At 40.8% G+C, this 26,626-nt stretch overlaps 3 protein-coding genes across 4 annotated transcripts; 1 reads left to right on the top strand and 2 right to left on the bottom strand.

Moving 5' to 3' along the window:
- Positions 1-549: 549 nt before the first annotated feature.
- On the top strand, positions 550-9,069 carry fbxo31 (F-box protein 31). Of its 2 annotated transcripts, XM_035907066.2 has the most exons (10): positions 550-1,229; positions 2,663-2,734; positions 3,257-3,343; positions 3,746-3,822; positions 3,934-4,101; positions 4,234-4,308; positions 4,428-4,537; positions 4,661-4,814; positions 6,540-6,907; positions 7,294-9,069. In XM_035907066.2, the coding sequence occupies exons 1-10, from the start codon at positions 806-808 to the stop codon at positions 7,514-7,516; spliced, it is 1,758 nt and encodes a 585-aa protein (XP_035762959.2). In that variant the 5' UTR covers positions 550-805; the 3' UTR covers positions 7,517-9,069. The 2 variants fall into 2 exon arrangements, with proteins under 2 accessions (XP_035762959.2, XP_006789610.2); XM_006789547.3 differs by lacking the exon at positions 3,257-3,343.
- A 404-nt stretch (positions 9,070-9,473) lies between these two features.
- Positions 9,474-14,554, bottom strand: LOC102799688 (cocaine esterase). The gene is made up of 13 exons (XM_087842970.1): positions 14,299-14,554; positions 12,256-12,448; positions 12,035-12,176; positions 11,611-11,744; positions 11,336-11,489; positions 11,152-11,250; positions 10,940-11,038; positions 10,641-10,784; positions 10,473-10,556; positions 10,242-10,389; positions 9,999-10,148; positions 9,818-9,890; positions 9,474-9,737 (listed from the first exon to the last, which is right to left on the bottom strand). Exons 1-13 carry the CDS (start codon positions 14,372-14,374, stop codon positions 9,551-9,553), a joined length of 1,683 nt encoding a protein of 560 aa, XP_087699096.1. The 5' UTR covers positions 14,375-14,554; the 3' UTR covers positions 9,474-9,550.
- Positions 14,555-15,924: 1,370 nt separating this feature from the next.
- Positions 15,925-26,149, bottom strand: LOC102794791 (fatty acyl-CoA hydrolase precursor, medium chain-like). Its single transcript, XM_087842969.1, has 13 exons — positions 25,826-26,149; positions 20,784-20,976; positions 20,567-20,708; positions 20,298-20,431; positions 18,335-18,488; positions 18,146-18,250; positions 17,928-18,026; positions 17,640-17,783; positions 17,461-17,538; positions 17,225-17,372; positions 16,822-16,971; positions 16,664-16,736; positions 15,925-16,588 (listed from the first exon to the last, which is right to left on the bottom strand). The coding sequence occupies exons 1-13, from the start codon at positions 25,905-25,907 to the stop codon at positions 16,402-16,404; spliced, it is 1,689 nt and encodes a 562-aa protein (XP_087699095.1). The 5' UTR covers positions 25,908-26,149; the 3' UTR covers positions 15,925-16,401.
- Positions 26,150-26,626: the final 477 nt, after the last annotated feature.

Raw genomic sequence — 26,626 nt, 5'->3', positions numbered from 1 at the left:
GAGCTGGGGAAAAGCGAGAAAAAGAAATAAAAATAGAAATCTTAGTGATTCGAATCTAACTGGACAGAAATAGTTAATTTTGTATCTTTTTCATTCAGGAGTGTGAACAACACATTGTACATAACTGCTTTACATAAACTAACTCACAGAAAATATTATGTTTTACAAAACCTTAGTGGAATAACAAGCAATCAATGTTAAATTAGCATTAGAAATAGGTCTTGGTTTAGCAATGCCTGTCTTATAAAGACTGCTGTTTGATCCCTAGTTGAGTGCATGTTGCACAGAGAACAAAAACACTTCCAACCTCGACAAATATACAACCTAAAACATAAATGTTAAAATGCAATTATTGGCTATCAGTTTGGATATTATTCTGCAAGATTCATGCTTATTCTGAATGAAAGCATTTAATAAAGATTAATGTTACTATAACAGTAAACTTATCTTTTAGAGGGTGACTTTCTAAGCTTTTCTCCTAACTTAAACAGGACCACGTCGCTGCAAACTCTGCAGCTGTGTGACACGAGCTGATCCGTGACCTTTAAACGCTGTGGTAGTAAGCGGTTACAGAGAGCATTGTCTTTCAGGCATAGGCGACCCTTATAAACTTGCGTAACTGCAGGAGATACTGCACATTATCGTCGCTTTATGTTCAAAAGCAACAAACTACGCACTGTACGGGAACATTGTGACGTCAGATGAAATGCCTTTGCCCATGCTCGCGAGGACGGGGAAGGATCAGGCACACTGCAGCTGATGGATGTGTTGTAGTGATGTAATGTTGCCTGTTTGGTAACTACGGATGGCTGTTTGTGCCAGGCTCTGCGGAGTTGGTCAGTCTCGGAGGTGCCGAAGGCGACAGAGGCATAACCAGCAGGATCAAGGCAGCGATTCCGACATGGACGAGGAGGAAGAGGAGCGGATCGTGGGCAAAGGGAGATTCGACGCAGGTGCTTGCGGAGGCCCAGAGCGCGGCGTAGCAGCCACTGCAGGGCCGAGTGACGCTTACGAATATGGCAGCGGTCGTGTCAACACAGGGGGCTTTCTGGATCGCACGAGCACGGGACCTCCACACCCCCAGTCCTTAGCGGAATTACCACCGGAGCTTTTAGTGGAAATATTCTCCTTGCTCCCAGGAACAACTCTATCAAATGTTGCCCTCGTTTGCAAGAAATTCAGACAACTCCTCAAGACGGAAACCATCTGGAGAAGGCGATGCATTGAAGGTAAATGTAGCAGCTCTGGACGTTTATTGCAATTTAAACATAGAGCGATAACGTAAGACCGATATATAAAGCTCGGGTCTCTGATCAGAGTGTCCGAGCTTTAATTTATGTATCAGCTGATTTCGCGGAAACGAGTTCCCTTAAAAGCATTTCAATTGATCTCTGCGGGAAATATGAAGGAAATTACCGCACCATATCCCAGCTGCTGGCTCTGTAAGCACAGCTGCTTAAGAATAGACCGAGCCCTGTGACTCTCATTAGAGCCATGTCAGCTATTCCGTCTAGCGGTTTAGACTTTTGATGCAGGCCCTGACCAAGCCCTCTGCGATTATCTTAGGTGACTGCAGATGACAGGGTTCAACAAAGGCGGTTCAATCACAGCCCACGTACTCATGACGAGCATAAATTGGTAGAGCTGAAGATTCACTTCCGGGTTTCCCAGTTCATTTTCAGTGTTTTGAAACATGCAACGTGCAAAGTTTAAAAATTAATGGACAATAATAGCCAATTGCAAATGATTAGAAAATTGCAAATTATAAAATAACCCTTTAAATCAGTTGGCTGATTAGGTAAAAAAAAATGAGCCACGTAAACGTATTTGTGCAATAAGCATTTATTATTTTCTGTCTTTTTTTTTGGGGGGGGGGGGATGTGTTACCAATCTATTAACTAGAAAAATGCAATATAGTAGTGCATCAGTAATAGCCAAATTAAGTCTTAGATGAAACATGAGTGTTGGCATTTCAAAACATCAGCGCGTGAGATAACCTTCTAGTCCCGACTTGACACTTTCTTAAATGTCTGGCAGAGAATAACAAAGAGAATAAACATGTCTGAGCAGCATCAAAGACAGTAACATGATGACTTTTGGAAAGTGCTTTATAAGCAAGTCGTCATTTCAGTGGCCCTGAGAGACATTAGTTACTGCTCAATAAGAGCAATTAATATCAGCAACAGATGCCACCACTAGTACTTTTACTACACACATACACACGTTCTCTTTTAAGGTCTTACTCTATTTATATATATATATATATATATATATATATATATATATATATACACATACTTTAGTACAAACAGAATTTAGAAATCAGAGCAATCTCCAAAAGCGTTTTCACTTTCTTATTTTTGGATTTCTGTTGAAACTGTTGCTCATGCTTTTGGCTGAGAATTTGTGCAATTCAGATCTGGTCAGGTCTGTGTCTGATGACTGGGGTTTAACTTTGCCCTATAAAGTCTTTATTTCGCTGATCTCAATTTAAAGGGGAAATGACACCAGGAATATCGGAATTGTTCTCACATCACTGCTTTTTCTCAATTAGATAAATACCAAGGTTATTTATCACATTAATTATAAGTGTGATTATCTTTATAATCAAAGTCATAATCAAACTAAGTTTTGTTTTGTCTTGTTCTTTTTTTCCTTGCAGAGTTTGGCATGAAAGAGGATCTGAGGAAGGTGGAAGCACGAGGAGTGACTAGCCAGGATCTCTATGTTAAACGTTAGTTTCTCAGCTCTCATGTCGCATATTTGTCTAAAATTAACACAATATAAGACATATAAGAGAAGTAAATACTTTGATAGCATAATAAATTCGAACTAAGATAATCTATTTATCGATTTAGTGAAGCAGGTTCATTCCTGCTCATTTAGGTTGTTCTGTAAATGGACACTCATATTTTGATGCATTTAATATTTACTGGTTCAAAAAGGGAAAAAAATCTGACAGTTTTATGTGTATATATATATATATGTGTGTGTGTGTGTGTGTGTGTGTGTGTGTGTAAACATCTCATGGTATAGGTTTTAAAATGTTGTATATCAGCAGAAATGTGGAGCAACATTTATGGATTTTTTTTAATACCAGCTTCCACCAAACATAGGTAGCAAACTGGCAGGAAAGGCCACAGGGTTTTGGATGAAATGATTTGGCACATTGCTGCATTCATTAGAGGGCTGCATTTGGACTGAGCCCCCCCTGGCCCGCAGCTGCTCTACACATGCCTGTGTTGTGCCCGTGCAGGTGTCAACCCACGAGTGAAGTCTGGGCGCTTTATGAAGCTCCTCCCGGACTACGAGCACATGGACTATAGAGACGTGTACACACACTGTATGTACATGGGCCTCTACGTGGAGGCCGCAGCATGATGGGTTACGTGTGGGGTGACTTTTATTGACTTAATCTGCAAGCCACAGTCATAGCAGTGCAATGTAGTCTGCGTTATGGTTATGGTTATTAAAAAAATATCCCCTGAGCTTCTTGTGTGAGTATTGAAAATGAAATGGAAAGACAGGTGTGCTGTGTGTGTTGTTCAGAAACTTGGTTGGCGGGAACACAGTCAGTTTACACATTTCTTCCCTTTGGCTCATAAACAAAAAGTTGAGTGTTTTTTTTAACATCTACTGGTGTTTGTTTGTTTTTGTCAACCAGACAGTGAGCTAATGTTAAACCTCAAGTGAACCAGTGCACATAATGATTTGTATGGTGTGTTATTATGCTCTTGTTTTACAGTACTTTACCCATACAGGCATATTTTGGGCCTATGGCAGCCTGACATTGGCCCTTATGGTGGATTGCTCAATGTTGTGGTAGGTAGTTTTCCTCTTTTGCACAAAACTGCTACATATAGTAAATATTGGTATAAAGGAACATATCATTTAGGTAGTGCAGGTAAATTCTTCAAAATATTTTTCATTCAGGTGGACGGGTTGTTCATCATTGGCTGGATGTATTTGCCACCTCACGACCCCCGCGTGGAGGACCCCATGAGAAGGCGCCCACTCTTCCGGATCCACATGATGGAGAGCAACAAGGCCACTGTGGAGTGCATGTATGGACACAAAGGTCCTCACAAAGGAGACATACAGGTAAGGGTTTACACGTTTGAAAAAGCGGAGTGATACTGTCTTTCTTGACACAAATAGATGATGTTAGTTTGAGTTTAATATCTTATCAAAGTATGTAATTCGCTTATATGTCTTATATTCTGTTATATTTAGACAGTAAAGAAGGATGAATTTTCGACAAAGTGTAACCAGACTGACCATCACCGCATGCCAGGAGGCAGACAGGAGGTGGGTCAAATACCTTTACTACCTTTACAGTGTATGCTATCTTTTAAAGCCCATGCATGCTGATGATGGTGAAATTCAGGGACCGTTATCAACTTTTTATGATGTGTGTGTCTGTGCAGGAGTTCAGGACATGGTTGGAGGAAGAATGGGGGAGGACACTGGAAGAAATATTTCATGAGCACATGCAGGAGCTAATCCTAATGAAGTTCATTTATACTAGTCAATATGAGTATGCATTTTTTTTTTGTTTTTGCTTACGTGCATTTTCTCTGTTGTACTTCCATGTTAAAATGATAATGATTGTAATATGCCTAAATAAACCTGTATGCTTTCATCTATTTTCCTATGACAGTAACTGCTTGACATACCGAAGGATCTACCTGCCACCTGCAAAGCCCTCTGATCTGCTGCAGCCAGGCCTTTTCAAAGGCACCTATGGTAGTCATGGCTTGGAGATTGTCATGCTTAGTTTCCATGGAACGTCTGCAAGAGCAACCAAACTCACTGTAAGTAATAATCATTATTAGTGGTTGTACTTATTTTAAATGAAAGTGATTCTTAAATGTGGGCCCCGCAGCTTAAAATCCCTCAAAGTCTGTTCATGCATTCTTAGAGGAGCAACAAGATATAACATGTTACATTGTGTCTTTTATCTATTTAATGAAAACTAAGCCAAAATTCTGGAAGTGTGTGAAAAATTAAGTGTACACTTAATGGTTTTGTAGCAATTAAGACGGTAAGTAGTAACCACGTGCTGCTAATTAAAAGCACTTGATTAACTGATCACCAGTGAGTGTGAGCAGCAATCTGCAAAGTAAAATAAGCCATTTCCAAACAATTTCAAGTCCATTATTCTACAATAAGAGAGATCATTCAGAAGTTGAAGACAACAAATCTTTGCAGGAGTGGACATCCTAGCAAATTTACCCTAAGATCAGACCCTGCAGTACTCAGAAAAAATGCAAGAAACCCAAGAGCTACATCTCAGACTCTGCATGCTTTGGTTAGCATGTTAAATGTTAAAATCCATTACAGCACAACTAGAAAATGACTTAACAAGTATGGCTCTGATTCTAATTCTGATTCTGATGGCATGTTTGCAAGGGGTGACAGGAGAATGCATCTTCTCTCTAAAAAGAACATGGCAGCACAGCTTAGGTCTCCAAAGTATAATTTGAACAAACCACACGACTTCTGCAACAGTGGGCCTCACTTACTTATATTAGTGTGGAAATGTTTTTGCCATGCGCAAAAAATACTTTCCCTCTCATAAGTTCTCACCCTCCCCGTCACCTAGGGTCATGAACGTTGGTTAGTGACTGAAAGGATATGAACAGCGGAAATGAGTTTCCCCCGAACAGTGGCTGTGCTTTTCCTTAGTGATAGTATTTTGTTTTCTTTACATCCCTTTTTTGTAATTCTGAGCACTTTGTGTCTGACCAAAAGGCAATATAATAATAACTATAAGTGTTATTGTTATTATTAGTATCACTAGTAGTAGTGTGCATTTTAAAGACCTTTGTTTAAATTCCTTAGGTGCAGTGCATGGTCAGAGGGACTTCTAAATTTATTCCTAAAGTACCAACAAATTCAGGCACAAACATTTTCTAAAATCACAAATTTGTGCCTGAAACATTCGTGTGCACAATTTACGCACAGATTTGTGCATGCACACTGTAGTAAATGAGGCCCAATACCCTGTTTGGCCATAACGCACAGCACCAGTTTCAGCAAACACATTCAGCATATCCAGGGTATGAGTTGTCATACATAAGTGATACAGAAGCAATTACTTGAAGTTACTGCTGCTAACATTGGTTTCTGTTGAATCATGGGGTCCACTTATTTTTTCACACGCCACTTCTGTATTTTGGCTAATTTTTTGTTAAATAAATAAGATGCTGTGTAATGGTATCATGTGTTAATCTGAGATAGTCTTTAAATAACATTCAGACCTGGTTAAGACTAGGTGTTTTTTTGTTTTTTGTTTATATATCTATATTATGGCTAAAGCACTTCTGGATGGATGCAAACTGCATTTCATTGCCTTGTACCTGTGACATGTGCAATGACAATAAAGTTGAAATCTATTCTATTCTATTGTTTCCCAATTATGTTGTGATACATAAAACCTTAGAACTGAAAATGGGTTTTTCTTTTTCAAGACTGTGGATTTAAATTGCATGTAAATCTACTCATGGTGCATACTCTGATTTTATGGCTTCCTGCAGGGAGATCCCAATGTTCCTGCAGGGCAGCTCACACTGGATGTTAACCTGTGTCGGCCTGTGGTCCTCCCAGACTTGGAGCAACAGTGTAACATTGAGGAGCTGTCACAGCTAGTAATGGGAGTGCATGAGGAAGTACAGAGGGAGCAGGAACAAAAGGAAAATGGCACTTCTGCCACAGGTAGATGTGCAGCTGAAGGGGCCTGTGGTGGTTCCAGCGCAGCAGAGGAGATGGAGTCAAATCACGGTGCTTGTTCAGACAGCTGTGACTCTAGTCACAGTAGCAGATCCAATCCTGAAACACAGCCTTTTGTCTTGCCTATGGGGGTCATGGCTCGCAACGAGGAGTACCCTCGCGCCTGCAGAAAATGGTGAGGATTTGACTAACAGGCTTTTGTTACAGAATTCTAAATATTTTGAAAGGCATTTACCATAAAGGGCAATGATATTAAGTAATGGTCACAATTCATTCATCAATGAAAGAAAATACTGGTCTTCACTATTGTCTCCTAAAAGTTCATTCTGTTCATCTGGACGTAGCGTTTTGTGGGAGAAACGTTGTCACTCATCCAAGTGACTTCTTCAGTCGAGACTGAACGCTACGTCCACAAAACGCTAAGTCCAGATGAACAGAATGAACTTTTTGGAGATTTACTTTCCTGGATGATTGAGAATGCATCAAGACGTCTTCACTATTGCTTTTAATATCCGGTGCATAGTGTACGTTTATGAACCAGGACATGTATCTCTCTTTCAGCTTCTATGGGACAGGCCTGATTGCTGGGCATGGCTTTACAAGTCCGGAGCGGACCCCGGGGCTCTTTGTGCTGTTTGATAAGGACCGGTTTGGTTTCATCTGGCTGGAGTTGAAGTCTTTCAGTCTGTACAGTCGCCTGACGGACAACTTACCTCACGCTCATGCCCCCAACTTGGAGCGATTTGAGGCCATGCTGCGCAACATGCAGTCCTGGACATCCTGATGCACCAAGCTTTAAGTCTCCTCCCACAGTAATAGCCGTCATAACAACCATTCTACACAATTACACCTCTGTCTTCTGCTGGCAGCGTTACTATCATGATTAACTTAAGAGTTTGAAAGGCATTGGGTGTTACCATCTAACTTTAGCTTGTTCCAATCCAAGCTCTTTGAAAGGCTGCCCGTGTCACTGTTTGTCTTCACCTAACGTATGACCTTAATCCTCCAGTGCAGCATGATAACAGGTCACAAATTTATTTATTCACTGTAGGACAAAAGAAAACAAAACAAAGGAATGACACCATTTATTATAGATCAAACTGTATGTGCCTCTGATTCTAAATCCATGTCTGTACTTGGCAGTGCTTGAAGAAGACAAAGGTGTCCAATGTATTCTACTATATAATAGTATTATACTGAGTTCAGTGCCCAACATATTAAACTGCATGCTGCATTTATTTACACTCATAACCACTATCTGAACCTGTTTTGTTTTCAATAAAGCAGCATGCCTTTTTTCCCCTCTGTTTTTTCTTTTACTTTAGAGACATCCAGACTTTAGAAAAGACAGCATCTCAGGTGTTTTTCTCTTTGCCCGACATTAGCGATACAAGGACAGACGAGTATTAAGTACAACAAACATGTTTTAAGTTTCATTCATTGTATGGTGTCAAATAGAATTGCTGAATATGTTTTACAAGCGGGCAATTTTCTAACTGTTCGCCCGCCGTCTTATCAAACACGGTACTTACATCAACCAGCTTTGGTCAGACATTTATGTCCTTCAGCAACATCAGACATACTATCACCGCACCTGAATTATTATGTAAGATGGAAAAAGGAATTGTAATGTGACAACAGATGTAACAGATACATAATCTGGATTTATTCAAAGTATCAGCGTTAGACAGTTTGTGCTTCTGTAACTATGGTATGAAACTGAAGCTTCACTTACCTTTGAAATGTATTGAGTTTGTTGTTCGTTTAATGGCTGACACAGTGTTTGCCTGGCTTTATACCTGCAAAGCTATTCCCTACAGGTTTCCCCAGTTGTTTTAAATTCTAGACCTAGTAGCTGAACATTACACGATCTAACAGCGCAGTACCAAGTAAGTGTCTGTATGTCTCATTATGGCCTGATGGTGATGCCCAGTAGCTTTCCTACTCCAAGTGCACTTTTCTGGGCAATATATTGAATCATTTGAAAACCATTGGCCAGCACTTTTATATCAGACTGCAGCTTTACTAATATTTGCAAAAAATAGATATCTGCTTAAGTGTTGTTTTGTTTCCTTTTTGTCACTCCATTAAATTCCATCTCAACTTTAGTGTATTTGTTTGATAAGTTATTTTCTCTGTGAACCCAGCTGTTTGAATAATTTGCCTTTTAAAAGTGTTGCTTTGTACTATTTTAAATGCCATATGCCTGAATTTGTGGAAAACTAAGTTTGACCTATTGAACTGCTCACATCAGACTTCAGGGAGCTTTTCAGCTTAAGCGCTCTTCTCAGTAATGAATAAACAAAAAAAGGAAAGAAAAAAAAAAAATGAAAAGAACCAGGTTGTCACATCTGTTTATTTCACACTGTTTTGCATGTGTATTGTCATCTACTTTCACCCCAAGCCAATCCAGCAAATAGTCACCCCTGCCTGAGCCATTGTTCTGCCAGAGGTTTCTTCCTGTTACAAGGGATTTTCCTTTCCGCTGTCACCAAAGTGCTTGCTCATAAAGTGATCATCTGGCTATCTGATTATTCTAAGGCATTTACTTTGCATTATAAAGCCCCTTGAGAAAACTGTTGTTCTGATTTGGCGCTATAAAGATAAATTTAATTAATTAAAACATTTTAAACTTTGATTACAAGCAGCAGAACTGAATCGCACATGTACTATTAACCATAGTTTACTGGCTAGTATGAGTTTTGTGTGAATGTAGAATGGAAAGGCAGGCAATTAAGTCATAAGTGATTAATTTATGTATTTTATTATTTGGTAATGATATCAAAAACTGACGTAACAGAGAAGAGATGCAAGTTTTCTACAGCTCGCTGCGTTCTGCATTTTTGTCATGCTGTTTGAGCTTCTCTGGCACGGTCTGAGTCAGGAAGACAAAGCGCTCCTTCTTCAAGTGCTGAGCAGTTACTTGTGTTTTTAAATCAATCGCCAGGTACTTTTCATCTGCTTCATACTTTGGCCAGTGGACAAGGTTGTGCCCATTAGGAGACCTACATGCAGACAGACATACACAATATAACAATGTGGTATGTGGTATTATCTCCCAGTATACTAACATATGTAAGCTTACCCTGTGCGAGCAAAGTTGCCCCAGTAGCTCATCATGGTTCTGCTCAACTCTTCCTCCTCCACAAAGCATGGCTCTAAAGTGATAATCTTGTAAAAAATCCTGCACTCCAACCCCAGAAAACCCCAAAAACTAACAACCCAAATATCTCATGCTCAGATTAAACTTTTTAGGTTTCACTCACGAGGCAGTTTAACGTGGGTAGTTGTGAAGCAAAATCCCAGCACTGTAAAGATTTCATCTGTATGATCACTCCCAACAAAGCTCGGTCTTCTTTTCTGCACCATTTTCAAGGAATGCTGGTACTCATACAGGTATACAGAAGCACCCGCCTCTAGAATTAGACAAACAGGTGTCACACTTAGTAAGGGCGGTAAATATGAAATAATTGTTTCTAGATAAATGTGCATTAATCTATAAAAGTTACCTCTGTGCGCATTAGCAGTTTTAATGACTGGAATATTGAATAGAATATCTGCAGTAACCTCAGAGAACCCATCTCGGTTTTTCACACGGTCGGCACCGTTTCCAATATATTCAGCAATTATCAAACTTTTGATGAATGCATCTTTAGGCTTAAGGAAATAAAGAACACATCAGTGAAAGATGCTTGAGCAGGTTGGGTTCATTTTGTGATATCAGGCAGTGTGTGCTTTACATTGGGATAGAAGAAGGCCATTGCATTTATGACTTGGTCCCGATCCATTCCTTGTGCCCAATTTTGTGGAACACTAATGAATAACTAAAAGAAAGAATAAAAACCTTGCTGCACTTAACATTGCCAGTTTAAACAAAAATAAGATATCAAATTTTGATGGGCACTTACATTTTTTAGCATCCATCCCGCTTCATCATTATTCACACCCATCATGAATGGTACAGTGAGGAGTTCATGTTTACGAAACAGCTCATCCACAGGTTTTGTCAGGAAATGCCCTTCAACATTTACAGGACATCTTAAACGTCGGTCCTTGTGAATAAAATGCACAAGTAAAAATTCCAATGGCGTAAAACAGTAAAAGATAAGTAAATAAGTAAAAATAGATCCCTTTAGTTATTTAAGAGACATCTTAAGACTGTTCAGCCAATCAGAAATCCACATCAGGTTTCCACCCAGTAATTTACCTTGGTAAAATCCACAATGATATCAATATCAAGGCTTCTTATGCAATCAGCAAACGTCTTTGTGCTTTGAAGGCTGCAGCCAGATGCATTTGCAACCTCCTGGTGGAAAGATATCAATTTAAAAAAGCAAACCTATTGTATTATTTTTACTGTTGTACAATGAAAAATGATTAACATCCCCCAGAATAACAACATGGATAATAAACCCGTACCTTTAGTAGAGAATAATTTTCCACAAGTAAATCCATAGCAGCTGTGCCGCTCTCAGCAATTGCATGATGAAACAGCCCTTCAGACAGTGGTGACAGGAGCTGGTAATTTAAGTAAGAACACATATTAAAGGTTGGTTTCCACAGCAAAAGTTTATATAAATTTCCTCCAACTGTAGATTCTTACCAGAAGGGACACGCTTACTCCACCAGCAGACTCTCCAAATATGGTAACTAATCCTGGGTTTCCTCCAAAGCTGTGAATGTGCTGCTGGATCCACCTGAGAGCTTCAATCTGATCGAGCAGGCCAAAGTTCCCTGAAATGTGCTCATCTCCGGTGCTGATAAAACAAAGAGTTGAACGGCATACTAAGCTACATTTAGAGTTGGTGAAGGTGAGCAGTCTTTGAAAATGGAAAAGAACAGGACAACAGTATGTTCTAATTTGGTAACTTTATTTACCTGAGAAATCCCAGAAGTCCCAAGCGATACTGGATCAGAACCACAACCATGTCCTGGTAAGCAGCCAGGGCAGATCCATCATATGTTGAAGCTGATCCTATTGAGAGGCCTCCACCATGGATCCAGACCATGACCTGGAAAAAAATAATCAAAGATATTTTTGATTCTTCATTCTTATCTTTCCTTCAAAGAAATTTTTGTGCCCGCTAAGCACACTACATGAGTCTCAATTAATAAGTATTAAATTAATGTTTAAGATAAACAAAAAAAATATTTGGGTATAAAGGCAAACCCATTGCAACTGGCTCTAAAAGAGGGTGTTTTTTTATGTCATATGAAAATCCTTAAAAGGAAACCAACTGTCACTGAAATTTTCTTCAGCAATGACCAGCAAGGCTCAAAACCTACAGCAAAAGGTTCTTACTGGGAGCTTGGCATCATCAGCTCTTTTAGCAGGAGTGTAAATGTTGAGGTAAAGGCAGTCTTCAGAGATGTCTGGGATATCAGCCAGCAAGAAACCGAGCTTATCAAGCAGTGCCCAAGCAAATCGTTTAGGTTGTATGCACCTGAAAAATAAAAACATTTAATAAATGCTGGATGTTTTTCAAACTGTGTTTTACAGCAACTGAAGCACATGTTTCTTACATTGGTGGCTGTTTAGTGGCATCTCTTACTCCTTCCCATCCTCCTACAGGCTGAGGTGGAGCCAGTCTCAAGGAAGGGCCGAGGGGTGGTTTAGCAAATGGGACACCCAGGTAGGCATGGACGCCAGTCTCCTTCCCTTTCACACTCACATACTCACCTTTCAGGGTCCCAAGCTTTGTGTGGACTACAGGTGCTGTCAGGATATTAGAAATCAGTGAGAATCATAACAAAGCTTCATGATTTATGAAATCTAATATTTCAGATTTCAAAAATACTTATAGTTGCAATAAGCAGAATGTCCTTATTTATTTGTAGCTTCCATCAAATTACAGTCACCCAGCTATGTGAAGATCAGTAATGAAATACTAGAGTCAGTTAATATAAACCATGTGTGTCCTTGATCCAGTCATGGACATACAGCTGGAGGTGCACGGTCCAGAGATAAACACAAGGGCACAGATGTCATTGTTCATAGAAGCGTTTCACTTCAACTTACCTCTCAGGTGTGTAGCAACACGGAGAAATAAAACGGACATTGAAAACCAGAAAGTCAGCTTTGCATTGGACTTCATTGTGGTCTTGACACACAACAATCGGCGACTTTGAAAAAACTAAGAAAAGTGCCAGGAGAGTCAGTCCCTCCTCGTGCAAAGCTTTCGCCATGTAACTTAAGACTTAATATAGCGTGCAGGGTGTCACGTGATTCCACCAATTTTAATCGACAGAAAAACAATCTCACTTCTTCCATTTAGGATGAGTTAAACGCGGAAATTGTTTTTACTACCTGGATCAATCTATGTTTGTTTGTGCGAGGGTGATCACTTCTCATAGAGGTATTTATGAGCAAAAAAGGACGACAGTATAGATCGGGGTGGGCAATCTCAGTCCACGAGGGCCGGTGTTCCTGCAGGTTTTAGATCTCACCTTAGGTCAACACACCTGAATCACATGATCGTTACCAGGCCTCTGGAGAACTTCAGGACATGTTGAGGAGCTAATTTAGCCATTTAAATCAGCTGTGTTGGTTCGAGGGCGCATCTAAAACCTGCAGGGACACCGGCCCTCGTGGACTGAGATTGCCCACCCCTGTTTAGATGCAGTGGCGGTCCTAGCCTGCTTACCTGCATCTTTTGCTCGTTTCTCCTCCTCTTCTTTTCTCTTTTTTCTAAACTGAGGACTTGATGGCTTTGAACTTTTCTTGTCCATCTTCCATTGCTTTTAATTTTGAACTCCAGTATGAACACAAATCCCCCAACCCGACAATCACCACAACATAACCTAACAGACCTACACCTTAGTTCACAGATTCACTTTGTCTAAGGTGTATTTCTAGGATTTCGCACAACCCAGGATTCAAATCATGAATACATGATGGGCTTGGATTTACATCATTATGAATGAAATGTGCTCTATTTGGAAGCAGCCGGCCCCTCCCCTTTCGACAGGTTGTGTGTAATCAAAATGTAAATTATAAATTTTAAATTGTTATTGATCCCTTTGCCCCTAGTCCTAAAGTGTAGATTTATTTTCTTACTCTTCTTATATTTATTGTTTGTTTACTTGCACTGCTGTAACTGGAGCCTCGTCGTCTGTAGCGGAGATGACAATAAAGTTTACTTTGACTTCAGCAGCGAGCAGGCGCACCGAGGGCTCTCCTGCTCACTTTTCGCGTATTACAAATTATAAGTCTGTATCATATTATTGTTGGTTATTAGATGCTGCTCCAGCCAGCCAGTGAATCCCCCGCCGCCCCGCCCTCTCCTCCCTGTGCCGCAAGCAGCGGGCGCACTCCCAGCAAATGGGCGATAGAAAACCGATCGGTGCCTATGCCATTCCCAATATGCGCTGGCATGACGTCGGGGCAGCATGAGTACGAGCATTTTTTTTTTTTTTTTTGCCGATACCCGTGATGCAGCCCCCCACCACGATGCCGCCCCGGGCAACCGCCCGTGTCGCCCGTATCAAGAACCGCTACTGTATAGATGAACAAACGCAAAAGCACGAATGTCAATGTTGTTCAAAGAAGTGTTTCCTCTTACTCACCGTTCAGGTCTGCAGCAACACAGAGAAATAAAACGGGCATTAGAGAGCAAAAAGTCTGCCTGTCATGGCACGTCATGGTGGTGTTGGGGCAGATTACGACACACACGATTGTGCAAAAAGTGAGAGAAAAGCCAAGAGAAGTAGGGCTTCCTCATATGAAGCATATGCGGGGTGTAACGGGATTGCACTGATTTTCAGGCACAGCAAAAAGCGATCAAAGTACAGCAAACTGTCTGTCCCACTGCTGTCAAGTCAGTCAGTGTCGTTGCCTGTAGGTTGCGCAGACTGCTGCGTGTTGAGGGAAGCAGTATCGAAAAACAGACGCGTGGAGGCAGATTGAGCTGTATCAATACCAATACTTTTAACCAATAAAGTGAGGTTATGCAGAGGAGAGCAGCGAATCATTATCCGTTTGCCAAATTTTGAAACAAGTTTAATGACCATTAAACTGGGCGATCGTGGGTCAAGAGTTGGGAGTTCACCTTGTAATCGGAAGGTTGCCGGTTCGAGCCCCGGCTTGGACAGTCTCGGTCGTTGTGTCCTTGGGCAAGACACTTCACCCGTTGCCTACTGGTGGTGGTCAGAGGGCCCGGTGGCGCCAGCGTTCGGCAGCCTCGCCTCTGTCAGTGCGCCCCAGGGCAGCTGTGGCTACATGTAGCTTGCCATCACCAGTGTGTGAATGTGTGTGTGAATGTTTGGATGACTGAATGTAGTGTAAAGCGCTTTGGGGTCCTTAGGGACTAAGCGCTATATAAATACAGGCCATTTACCATTACCACAAATCACTGTGATTTTTACTTTTCGCAGTAAAACACATCTTTCAGTTTTTCACGTAAATACATTGTAATGTAAATGTGCCGGTCTTTAAAACACTTTGGGTCAACCTCTGCTGTTTAAATGTGCTATAAAGTATATAAAATATGTACAGAATAGACATGACAGCCAACACAAAAATATTCAGGCATTTTTGATAGTGCACGTTTGAGGTATATATTTTAAATTAGTACCAATACCAACCAAAAAAATTAACATATTTTAGAGGATGGAATGCTAAGTTATCAGGTATCACTAGAAATATGCATACAAGCCCCATAGCTAAACAATTGCTCAGATTTCTCAAATGGACTACTGAAATATATTTCATGCCAGACAATTTTATCAAAAATACACATAAAATACAAACACTGTTAGTAGAGGTAATGCCTAACAGGCGACCTGCCAGCATCACCATTCACCAATCATTGTGCTTAATGTTAATCACTAGCACAATCACTGTGCTGTATAAAAGAAACATCCACTCCTTTATAGGTAATATGAGTAGGATAGGTGTAAAGATGAAAATCAGTTTTGCAACAGCCATGAAAACATGTAAGCTAATCACAACACCTAAAGTATTATCAAGGCATGAAGTTAAGATGAGTACTGTGGTAGAATAATATACCTAAACTATAGGGTATATAATCCGGATTTCATCAAGAGGCACAAAATTTATAGAGTGCATGTTGGCCTACAATTACAATGCAGCTTTACTAATAGGAGGCTCTTTTTGGCTGGTGTCACAAAGGGTCATCACAGCAGTTAACTTAAACACCTCTTATGAGAAAAAAATACAAAACTGAAAAGAACCAAGATGTCACATCTGTTTATTTTAACAAGGGTTTTTTTATGTTACGACAGCTGCTCTCAACTAGCAACCTTTTATCTACTATTTTCTTTCACTTCCACAATTACACTTTGATTATAGTGAAGTAAAAACGATTGCATTCGTTTATCGATGATCAATGTCTTAAACTATACAAAAACTGCTCTTGTCATTATAAAGGATTATTTGACATACCCTATGTTTACAGTGCTGGTTATAAACGGGAGACATGGGTTTTGTGGAAATGTGAGAATAGCACTTTTAAAGAACACAATCAGGGGTTCTAAAAAAATATATATGTTAGAATGGAAATGATCAATGTAACACCAAATGTTTTACCAAAAAGTGTCGTTCACTGTAACTAATATTTCATAGTATGTGTAAAGAATGGTCGCTAACTGAATTATGATTTATTCTAATTATTTTAAAAACTGGTGGAGCAGAGACCAGATGTGAGTTTTCTACAGCTCGCTGCGTTCTGCATTTTCCTCATGCTGTTTGATCTTCTCTGGGACCGTCTGAGTCAGGAAGACAAAGCGCTCCTTCTTCAGGTGCTGAGCAGTTACCTGCTTTTTTAAACCAATCGCCAGGTACTTTTCTTCTGCTCCATACTTTGGCCAGTGGACAAGGTTGTGCCCATCAGGAGATCTAAACACACATACATTTGTTATTCAGTTATTAAAAGTGTGAAGTGTGAAATTTACAACAGTTGGAAATTCCTACCCTGTGCGAGCAAAGTTCCCCCAGTAGCTCATCATGATCTTGCTCAACTGTTCCTCATCCTCAGGGCACGGATCTAAAACGATCATGTTGCAAAACATTTTTCAATCAACAAAACAAAACAGATCGAGCACTAAGGCAGAGTTTTTATAAAGTCTTACCGGATAACCTAACATGGGTAGTTGTGAAGCAAAATCCCAAAACTGTAAAAATTTCATCTGCATGGTCAGTCCCAACAAAGCTCGGCCTTTTCTGCTGCAGGAATTTGGGAGGATGTTGGTACTCATACAGGTATACAGGAGCACCTGCATCTGGAATTAGACTTGCATTAGACGCACTTTAAAGTTCTTACAGGAAGTAACAACATGGCAGAGCGCAGAGAACGCTTTGTGAGACCAGGCAGCTGAGTCTAGCGGCAAGGCGGGGTTTCTGAAAGCATTTCCCAAAGCATAACAGGCGTTTCATCTGTGTGTGATATTTGTTAATGAATGTATGTAACAGGAAATATCAAGTGTTGGGTTTTAAACAAATTTGTATAATCGTTCATTAAACAAATTAAATTACCTCTGTGAGCATTAGCAGCTTTGATCGCTGGAATGGTGAAAAACAAATCTCCAAGCATCTCAGTGTACCCATCTCTGTTTTTCACACGGTCGTCACCATTTCCGATATATTCATCAGCTATCACATCTCTGATAAATGCTGCTTTAGGCTTAAAGAAATAAGCAACACATCAATCAAAGAAGCTTGAGCAGGTCAGGGGACAGTAATATTGTAACATCAAGTGGTGTTTGCCTTACGTCGGGATAGAAGAGGGACACCATGTTCAAAACTAATTCCCGATCTAGTCCTTCTGTCCAGTTTTGGCGAGCAAAAAACTAAGGAAATACCAAGCCACAATTACATTTTTTCTTTGCTGTTATTTTGCAATTTTAAAACTATATTGAGATTTTTATTCAGAAGTTTCTGCAACACTTACTGATGCAAGTATCCATCCACCTTCATCATTATTGACACCAGTCATGAATGGAACAGCATGGAGTTCATGTTTACGAAACAGCTCATCCACAGGTTTAGTCAGGAAATGTCCATCAACATTTACTGGAAATATTAAATTCTGATCCTTGAGAGAATTAAATATACAAAAGTAAAAGATGTGATAGCATGAACAGAGCTGAGGGAGAAATCAAAGGCTTCAAATAAACATTGTAGAAGACATAATAATCAAATTCAGCATTCTCTATCATGTTTGCACCCATTACCTCACCTGTGTAAAACCCACTATAGTATCAATATCAAGGTTTCTCATGCAGTCACTGATCTTCTTTGTGCTTTCAAGACTGCAGCCAGATGCGTTTGCAATTGCCTGAGGTGAAATGGCAAATATAAATGGCAAATATTCAAAAACAAATCCATTTTAATATTCTCATTATTCTGCAACAAAAATGTTTAACCCTCCAAAAAGGAAGAATATGGATAATTAACCTGCGCCATTGGTAGAGGATTATTTGCAACAAATACATTCATTGCAGCTGTGCCGCTCTCAGCAATAGCACGGTGAAACAGCCCATCAGACAGTGGTGACAGGAGCTGATGATTCAAGCAACACATCACATATTAATTTTTGTTCTAGAGTGAAAAAGTTTATTTAAAGTTCCTTTGACTGTAGATTACCAGAAGAGACACGCTCACTCCACCAGCAGACTCTCCAAATATGGTAACTAATCCTGGGTCTCCTCCAAAGTTGTGAATGTGCTGCTGGATCCACTTGAGAGCTTCAACCTGGTCCAGCAGGCCAAAGTTCCCTGAAATGTGCTCATCTCCAGTGCTGATAGAACAAAATGTTATTTTTATAATGTATTTTTCCTAAATGAAATATCTTTTTACAAGACACTTCTATTCATGCGTTATTAACAGCAGCTAGTAGAGGATTCTGAAAACCACTCTTCCATTATTTTTGTCCAGTTGGGCAGTAGCTGCATATGCCACTTCCACACATTTGCTGAAGCTGAGTGACACGGTAAGGCAGTAAAAAATTTACCAAGCTATGTTTATACCTTGTGATAAATAAAGCCAACTTTCAATTTTTTGTCTTATAAAATCAGATAAAAACACAGAAAAACAAAACCACAGTATGTTCTACTTTGATAACTTGAGTTCATTTACATTTCCATGGGTCCAACATCGAGGGAACAGTTTACCCGGCCTGAGAAAGGGTTACTATGGCCCCAATGCTTGAACAAGGGAGATGGGAGGCACTGTAGGGGTTGGGTACAGTGTGTGCCAGTGGCGACCAAGGATGGAGACCCTGGGAGACTGATGCCCATTACTAAAGCTGGTGATGGAGACATGGAATGTCACCTTTCTGGTGGAGAAGAAGTTTCAGCTAGTGTGGGAGGTTGAGAGGTACTGCCTAGATATAGTCAGGCTCACCTGAAGGTGTGTCTTTGGCTCTAGGACCAGTCTTCTGGAGAGTCTAGTAAAAACTTGTGTGTGAGAGGAATTTAATGAGGCCATGAAAAAAGACTCAGATCTCATTGGAGCAATTCTGGAACACTATCAGGCAGCTCAGGAGAGGAAAGGGGTGCTTTACCGACACTGTGTAAAGTGCTGGTGGAGTGCTGCTGATTTCAACTGAGGATATTTTCAGGCGGCAAAAGGAAACAGGACCTCCTTTCTCTCACTGACATGTCTTCTGTAGCAGGAGCAGAGTCTGGCGACAAGTGGGGCATCTAATGCTTAACCAGGGGAGAGTTCACTGAAGCAGTTAAACAACTCCTTGGTGGCAGGGCCCCTGGAGTGGATGAGGTTCGCCTTGAGTTCTGTAAGGCTATGGATATTGTAGGACTGTCTTGGTTGACACGTCTCTACAATGTTGTGGGGAGATCAGGGGCCATACCACTAGACTGGCAGACCTGGGTTGTGCTTCCAATCTTCCAGAAGGGGGATAAGACAGTCTGTTCCAACTATATGGGGATCACACTCCTCATCCTCCACAGGAAATTTTATGCCAGGGTTCTGGAATAGCAACGGGCTCGGAATAGAGAGTGTGTCAATTAGTCGGGGGTGAAAGTACTGGAGGAACAATATGCTTTTCCTCCCGCTCCTCCCGGGTGCGGAACACAGCTCTCTAGGATATTTGAGGGTGTATCGCAGTTCGCCCAAGCAGCCTACATGTGTTGTGTTGACTTGGAGAAGCCCTTCAGTTAAGTCCTTCAGAGTATTCTTCTGTGAGATGCTTCAGTAGTATGGGGTGTGAGGCCCATTGTCATGGTTCATTCTGTCCTTATACAACTGTTGCAAGAGCTTGGTTTGCATTGCTGACAATAAATCTGAATTGTTCCTCGGGGGTACTGGACTCCACCAGGGTTGCCCTTTATCACAGATTCTGTTCATAATTTTTATGGACAGATTGGTGCTGTGACAATGAGCTTTCTCCCAATTGTGGCTGTCCTCTCTCTTAGAGATGGGGTGAGGAGTTTGGACATTCAGGAGGGGTCAGAGCAGTCTTCTTCCAGATCAAAAGGAGCCAGTTACGGTGGTTTAGGCATCTGACTAGATGCCTCCTGGATGCCTCCTTGGTGAGGAGTTCTGGGCTCCCTGTTGGAGAGATTATTGATGGATCGAGTTTATTTACCTGAGAAAACCCAGAAGTCCCAAGCGATACTGGATCAGAACCACAACCACGTCCTGGTAAGCAGCCAAGGCAGAGCCATCATATGTTGAAGCTGATCCCAGCCTAAAGCCCCCACCATGGATCCAGACCATGACCTGGACAGAACAATAAAAGAGCAAACTTAAGTTTACATTTTAGATGATAAAATGTGCAATTGAGTTCTAAAGATGGGTGTCTTTACTGAGACTGTGATTAGGCATCCCTCAAAACCTACAGCAAAAGGTTCTTACTGGGAGCTTGGCATTATTAGCTCTTTTTGCAGGAGTGTAAATGTTGAGGTAAAGACAGTCTTCAGAGATGTCTGGTATTTCTGCCAGCAGTCCACCAAGTTTATCAAGCATATCCAAAAGAGTTTCTTTAGATTGAATGCACCTTAAAGAGAGATAATGCTAATTTAAAAATAAAGCCAATAATTCCTCCAAGTATGTTGAAGTTCACATTTCTTACATTGGTGGCTGTTTAGTCGCATCTCTTACTCCTTCCCATCCTCCTACAGGCTGAGGTGGAGCCAGTCTCAAGGAAGGGCCGAGGGGTGGTTTGGCGAATGGGACACCCAGGTAGGCATGGACGCCAGTCTCCTTCCCTTTCACACTCACATACTCACCTTTCAGGCTCCCGAGCTTTGTGTGGACTACAGGTGCTGTCAGGATATTAGAAATGACTGAAAATCTTAACCTAAAACTTTATATTTAAAAAGAATTGTTGATCGAGTTATAGCTACAGAGACATGCCTGTTATAATGCACATTTACTGTCATGGCAGTGTTTGGTTTTTTTGGTTTAACATTATTTGTTTATTATTGTTCTTGGTTTTGGTTATCCTTTTTCTCAAGCTCTCAGTAATTTTAGTTCTCCCTCCCTCAGTTTTCATCTTAACCCGTGTTTAGCTTCTGTTCCCGTGTCCCATGTTCCCTGTCTCTTCCCAGTCAGCTGTGCCACCTTGTCAAGTCTGTGTCTTCTTGCCTGTCTTGTGTTTCCTGTTTCACTTTAATAGTCTCATTGTTTTGAGCTAGGATTGCCCTTTGTCTCATTATATCTGATTAGTTCCAGATGTGTGTCCCTCCTGTTTCCCATTCATTCGTTACTCCCTTGTGTATTTTAACCCTGTGTTTTCCTCTGTCCGTTGTCGCATTGTACACCCTCTTTGCTTTTTGTTACCTCAGTGCGCCTAGGAAATTCCTAGTTTTCTTATTTCTTGTTCCTTGTTTTCAATTTGCTTTTCTGTAAACCTGTAGAATTATTTCCTATGGGCTCAAATTGTGGTCATAAATATTTTGTACTTTTAAATCAAATGCATAATTGTGAACTGAGTTTTGTAACCTAAACAAAAATATCTGAAATTTTGAAGTTTTTGCATCTATACATGAGAATTTGTGTGTATGTAAAAAAGATTTACACAAGTTACAAATTTTTTATGTTAAGGTCTGGTTACAGATACAAAGCAATAAGCTATGTGTAGAACTCTGTGCTCAAGTTCTTTGGCTGTGTGAGTTTCAACTTACTAGTTTGAATTTTCTTCCTTTCAGCTGATTGGTCAATGTCATGTCAATCACAAATTTAACATTCCAATCAGAGAACAGATTGGGTGAAGGGGTGCTTTACTGAGCTTCAGGTCCTGGAAGGGTAATACAGTTTGAAGCTGGAGGATCTCTATATGAATATCCCATAAGGTTCATACAAGCTAGGTCTCTTAACTTTCAATAACTGTTGAAAGGATATTTTTGTGCTATACCAGAAATATCATTATTACTTTAGTATGACTTTAACACAAAGTCAGGGCTGACCTGGGACCATTGCTGTGAGTCACACTGAGCAGAATAAAGACCCTGAGCCGATTTTTCAGTCGTGCGACCGTTTTGGGGATCGGCCTGAGTTTCGCCTTAATCGTGTGTTGTGTAGTATACGTTTGGTAACGAGAAGCGACTAACACCTCACGACCAGGTCCCGATGGTCACAGGAAAATCAAACCTGTTCGAAATCCTGTCGCCCCTCGTGAGGGTGTCAACGCAGCCTCTCACACTGCACACGCGCAAACAGAAATGAAAGTGGAAAGACGTAGTAGCACGACAGTGCAGCGTGTGATCTGGACACAGGCGATAGAGGCACAACTTGAAAAACTTTGGCAAGCTCATCTGAGCATTTCGATATGGCCTCACAAAATTATCACGACCACAACAACTGTGAAAAGAGTTGGATGGACATTGCTGCTCAATTGCAGCCTGGTCAATGTTTTTCATTAGTAATTTAGCAAAGTTGATGGTGGTGGTGTGTGTCTGCGTGAGGGAAAGACAGAGGGTGAGCGAGGGAGGCAAGAGATAGATTTTGTGTTATAAGCTTCATGTTATGGACGCACAGTGTGAGCACTCAGGTCGCATCAGAGCATTGGGCCGTATAGTGTGAGACCCTGCATTGTGACCTACAAACTTCTAACCCCTGAGATTCAATCGTACAGTTTGAGCAGGAGCTGAATAACACGACTGAAATAAATCGCACAGTGTATGCCCAAAAGGATCCAAAATTTGTTGCGCTGGCCACTGCACTCTGTCGTTTTTTTGAGGCAGCTCTACGTGTACTAGATGCTAGTGATGTGTCGGTAGCCAACGAAATGGCTCTTAGAGGCGGATCTTTGACGTGAACGACACGAGCCGGCTCCTTATCACAAGCTGTGTTTTCTTTTTCTTTCTCTCACCCTCTCCCTCTCTCTCTCGCACTTTTTTTCGCTTTACTCCGCACGTGAGCTGGGAAGAGGGGGGAGGCGCGGTAGTTACACTTGCAGTAGCACAGGAACAGAGTGGGAGGGAGAGACAAAGAAAGAGAGCCAGGGACAACATCGTCACATTAGAAAGGTATAGTAATCATCCACAACTATTTTCAATTGCAGATGATAAAGGATTCAGAAAGTTTATTCATGCAGGCCCATATGACAGAGAATGTGCATGTTGTTTTTGTTTTCATATTTTAATTTATATTTAATTGTGTTGTGGTTTGCAGTGTTTTGTCTGTGAAGGTTCTCAGTCATCCAGGTCATCGTAGTCAAATGAGCTTGCAAAGAAAAGCGTCTGGACTTCTTTAAGTTACTTGAAGACGTTTCACCTCTCATCCGAGAGGCTTCTTCAGTTCTAAGGTCAAATGGTGGAGAGTCCCAGATATAAACCTGGTGGGAGTGTCCCCCCACAGAGGGACAAAAGGACCCCCTGATGATCCTCTAATCGCCTGAGCCAAGGTGTGGAACTGGGTGTGGGTCCCAATCAGCCAGAGTTTCGGATGACTTCATTGTGAAACCTGGCCCCACCTTATCATGCGAATTCCTGAGGTCAGATGGCCCAGGGTGTGAGTGGGCGTTACGGCGTCTGGGAGTTTTGAGATCCCTTCCCAGACGCCTTGAGGAATTCGCATGATAAGGTGGGGCCAGGTTTCACAATGAAGTCATCCGAAACTCTGGCTGATTGGGACCCACACCCAGTTCCACACCTTGGCTCAGGCGATTAGAGGATCATCAGGGGGTCCTTTTGTCCCTCTGTGGGGGGACACTCCCACCAGGTTTATATCTGGGACTCCCCACCATTTGACCTTAGAACTGAAGAAGCCTCTCGGATGAGAGGTGAAACGTCTTCAAGTAACTTAAAGAAGTCCAGACGCTTTTCTTTGCAAGCTCCTTTGACTTTGCAGTGTTTTGTGTTGTTTCACTTTAAATTTGTTTAAAAGGAAAAGGCTAAAAATTTAAATAGTTAAAAGATGAAATGTGAATAGTTGTTTTTTGTATTATATGATTTATTTATTACATTTTATGTGGAGTGGATAAATAAAAGTATATTTACGGTGGCCCCTAGAGAGGAAGCACTACAAACTCCAAAACATGTACAAACCCGAAGCACGTACAAACACAACAGAAGTGCTCCAGGATGCTAGGCGCAGTGTTGAGCTTTTGTTACCTAGTGGCTACACAAGCCAGGAAGTACCAACGACCGGATTTGGTGTGTGGTAGTAACAGGTAAATGAACATTTTTTTCACAGGGTATTTGAAAAGGCTCTGAAGCTCCCCGTATTAGCATGAAAACCTGTGACAAAAAATTCACCAAACTCGGACACGCATAGCATGTTTTCCTTCGTGGTGCGGTGATGAAGGAAAATGCTGGCACGTGAAAGGACCTTTACCCTTCCAAGACCTGGAGGTCAGTAAAGCACCCCTCCACAGCCAAACCCATCTGTTCTCTGATTGGATTGTTAAATTTGTGATTGACATGACATTGATCAATCAGCTGAAAGGAAGAAAAATTGGGTCAAAATTCGTACTTCTAATTTGAAAGTCACACACAAGCAGGGAACGTGAGCTCAGACTTTTAGAAGCTTTTTGCTTTGTATCTGTAACCAGACCTTAACCAAAAAAAATGTAACTTGTGTAAATCTTCTTTGACACACACACAAATTCTAATCTATAGCTGCACAAACATAAAATTTTCAGATATTTTTGTTTACAAGGTTACAAAACTCAGTTCACAACTACGCATTTCATTTACAAGTACAAAATATTTATGACCACGATTTGAGCCCTTATATTTCCAGGAATAAAGCTGCCGTTTTCGGTTAACATCCCGTGTTTGAGTGCCTTGTTTAGGTCCAACATCCTGCCACACAGGTGTACGTTGCCATTTACACTACATGAGCATTTTTATTATGATTATTTTGTTTGTTGGTTTAAGTGGTTTAAATAATCTGACCAAGTGTGATACTTCATCCATCCATCCAGCCATCCATTCGCTTCCGCTTATCCTTTTCAGGGTCGCGGGGGGCGCTGGAGCCTATCCCAGCTGTCATAGGGCGAGAGGCAAGGTACACCCTGGACAGGTCGCCAGTCTGTCGCAGAGCTGTGATACTTCATCATTATTTATTTATTTATTTAAAAAAAAGCTACTGGCTCACATGGCTCTGTATTTTTATTTATTTATTTTTGGCCATAAACTTCCTTTGTTGTGTGTTGTGATCCTGGTAAATAAGCAGAGTTGACCATGAAATCTGTTTCTGTTTATTCACCGTCGCTGCAATACTCCATTTATTCCTTATCAGCATGAAGTCAGCAGAAAGATTTTTTTAAAAACAGCTTTTTTTTTGCAAAATGAAAATAATAACAATTATTAAAATTTGCACGGTCCAGTCTTTTAAAACCTTCGTCTCACATGCTCGGTTCTTTGCTATCGTTCACCTTTGAACAGAGTGAATAGCCTTTGCAGGTAAAAAGTCACCTGGACTTAGAACACAAAAGTTGATGTTTAATTATCAGCTTTTAAAATGACTATTACTGCCATAATACCGTTGATTACTGATTGATTACTATTGTCAGATTTAAACACTAGTTTTTCAAAAAAACAACTCGTGCAAAAACAGGAAAAGAAAAACATGTACTACATGTAGGTTTAAGGAACACACGCATTACACAGAAATTAGGTGATGTCACAAAGACCATTTTGCTAAGAACTGTTTTATCCTACTTACCCTGAAGATCTGCAACAACAACAGCACAGAGGAATGAAGCGGATACCAAGAAGAAGAAATTGTGCTTTGCATGCAACTCCATGGTCAGCTCTGTGGATTGCGAAACTCCGCGGATTTTTCAAGAACCGAGCGCAGAACAAAGAGACAGAGGAAGTGCGTCCTCATATGAAGGTTTCTTCTTTTCTCTTTGACAAAGAGGAAAGGGTAGTGTCTCCAGCAAGATATGACGTCATTCAGTTTGACGCCAAACCATAACGGGACTAAAGTCCAATCTACAGTCTAAACTTTAGATTCACTTCAGGACTCACTTCCAGAACACTTTCTGCTTTGGATGTCCCGCCTACTTCGCCGCTATCGTAATCCACAACTTTGTCTTGCAATCCTTTTTTTTCGTCTGCCTGTCTGAAAAGCTCAAAATGTGAATTTGGTTACAGGTTTATTCATATGAGCGCATGCTGTGTCACAGGCTCTTGAACTATGATACAGTAATTAATACAAGTGCAGTTGTTTTTGCTTGCATTGCATTTCTCATGACCCACACAGATACAGAGGTGTTGACACAGTTGCTCGGGAGGACTTCTGAAGGTTGAATGCACACAAGAGAAAATGTAAGAAAAAACTGAACTGAATTTTCCGGGAGGAACCCACCTGAGGGATTAATAAAGTTTTATCTCATTAATCTGAAAGGATGTTTGAGGGAATGGAGTGCTAAGTTTTCAGGTAAAAGAAGCACAGGTCACAAACAAACAAAATGCTGCAAAAAAATGGTTTGTCAAAACTTTTTATTTCATAAATGTTTTA

Source organism: Neolamprologus brichardi, chromosome 7, assembly GCF_056152115.1.
Source record: "Neolamprologus brichardi isolate AB-2024 chromosome 7, ASM5615211v1, whole genome shotgun sequence".
Taxonomy (NCBI): domain Eukaryota; kingdom Metazoa; phylum Chordata; class Actinopteri; order Cichliformes; family Cichlidae; genus Neolamprologus; species Neolamprologus brichardi.
The sequence above is the reverse complement of the archived record's forward strand: the minus strand, read 5'-3'. Positions and strand labels throughout refer to the sequence as shown.